Source organism: Arachis ipaensis, chromosome B09 (genome assembly GCF_000816755.2).
Source record: "Arachis ipaensis cultivar K30076 chromosome B09, Araip1.1, whole genome shotgun sequence".
NCBI lineage: Eukaryota > Viridiplantae > Streptophyta > Magnoliopsida > Fabales > Fabaceae > Arachis > Arachis ipaensis.
Window position 1 is genome coordinate 2,339,819 of NC_029793.2, and position 998 is coordinate 2,340,816.

Genomic DNA, 998 nt, shown 5'->3' on the forward strand with positions numbered 1-998 from the left:
TCTATTTATTTAAATTTTTAAAATAAATAATTTTATAATATAATATAAAAAATTTTATGATTAAAAAAATTAAATTCAATTCATATATAAAAGAACATATTAAAAATATAATTATTTATATATCTGTTGTATTTGTGTTTGTGGTGATACAGCAATGGAAGGAAGTGATATATACAGAGGAAGCAATAGTCTAAGATCAACTAGTTTTAGACTTAGGAGAAACAAAACCACAAGCTCAGAAAACGTTTTCTCAAAGACATCATCATCATGTGAAGAAGAAGATGATGAAGAAGCTCTTAAATGGGCCTCACTAGAGAAGCTACCAACATATAATCGTTTGAGGAAAGGGTTATTAGCCACATCTAGAGGTGTGGCTAATGAGATTGACATCACTGAGCTTGGATTCCAAGATAGGCAGAAGCTTCTAGATAGATTGATCAAGGTTGCTGAAGAGGATAATGAGAACTTCTTGTTGAAACTCCGAGAAAGGATTGATAGGTAATTAGGTGAAAATTAAGGTGAAGTCGACTTCATGTGAAGTTGATATCTGAGAGTCGTTAGATAAAAATTTAGTTAAATCAGTCAAATCATTTAACGATTCTCAGATATCAACTTCACCTAAAGTTGACTGTACCTGAGTTTTCACCGGGTGATTAAGTAGACAAAGATTGATGTGTTTGTAAGGGTTAAAAAATTTTGATATACATGTCTAAATAAAAAAGTTTTATACTTTTTATTTTAATGATTTTGTTAACAGGTGTTTTAAGTTTTAACATAAAAAAAATACTAATCAATAAAGATATAACAATGATTTTTTAATTAGTTGTGGGATGAAAATAAATGGGAATTATGGTATTATAATGGATAGTTATACAAAAATTCGATCATCGGAATTAATTTCCCTACTGAATTTCAATTATGTGGTGCATGAAAATATTATTGTTAATTAAAAAATTAAAAAAATTATTTTTTAGTTAATTAATTAATATTAACTGAAC

At 27.3% G+C, this 998-nt stretch overlaps 1 protein-coding gene across 2 annotated transcripts in view; it reads left to right on the forward strand.

The window, feature by feature from the left end:
• LOC107616575 (pleiotropic drug resistance protein 1-like) overlaps positions 155-998 on the forward strand; it is a 20,762-nt gene continuing 19,918 nt past the window's right edge. For both annotated transcript variants that reach the window (XM_016318529.2, XM_016318530.2), the window contains exon 1: positions 155-498. In XM_016318529.2, coding sequence (XP_016174015.1) covers positions 155-498 — 344 coding nt within the window. The remainder of the gene's footprint in view (positions 499-998) is intronic.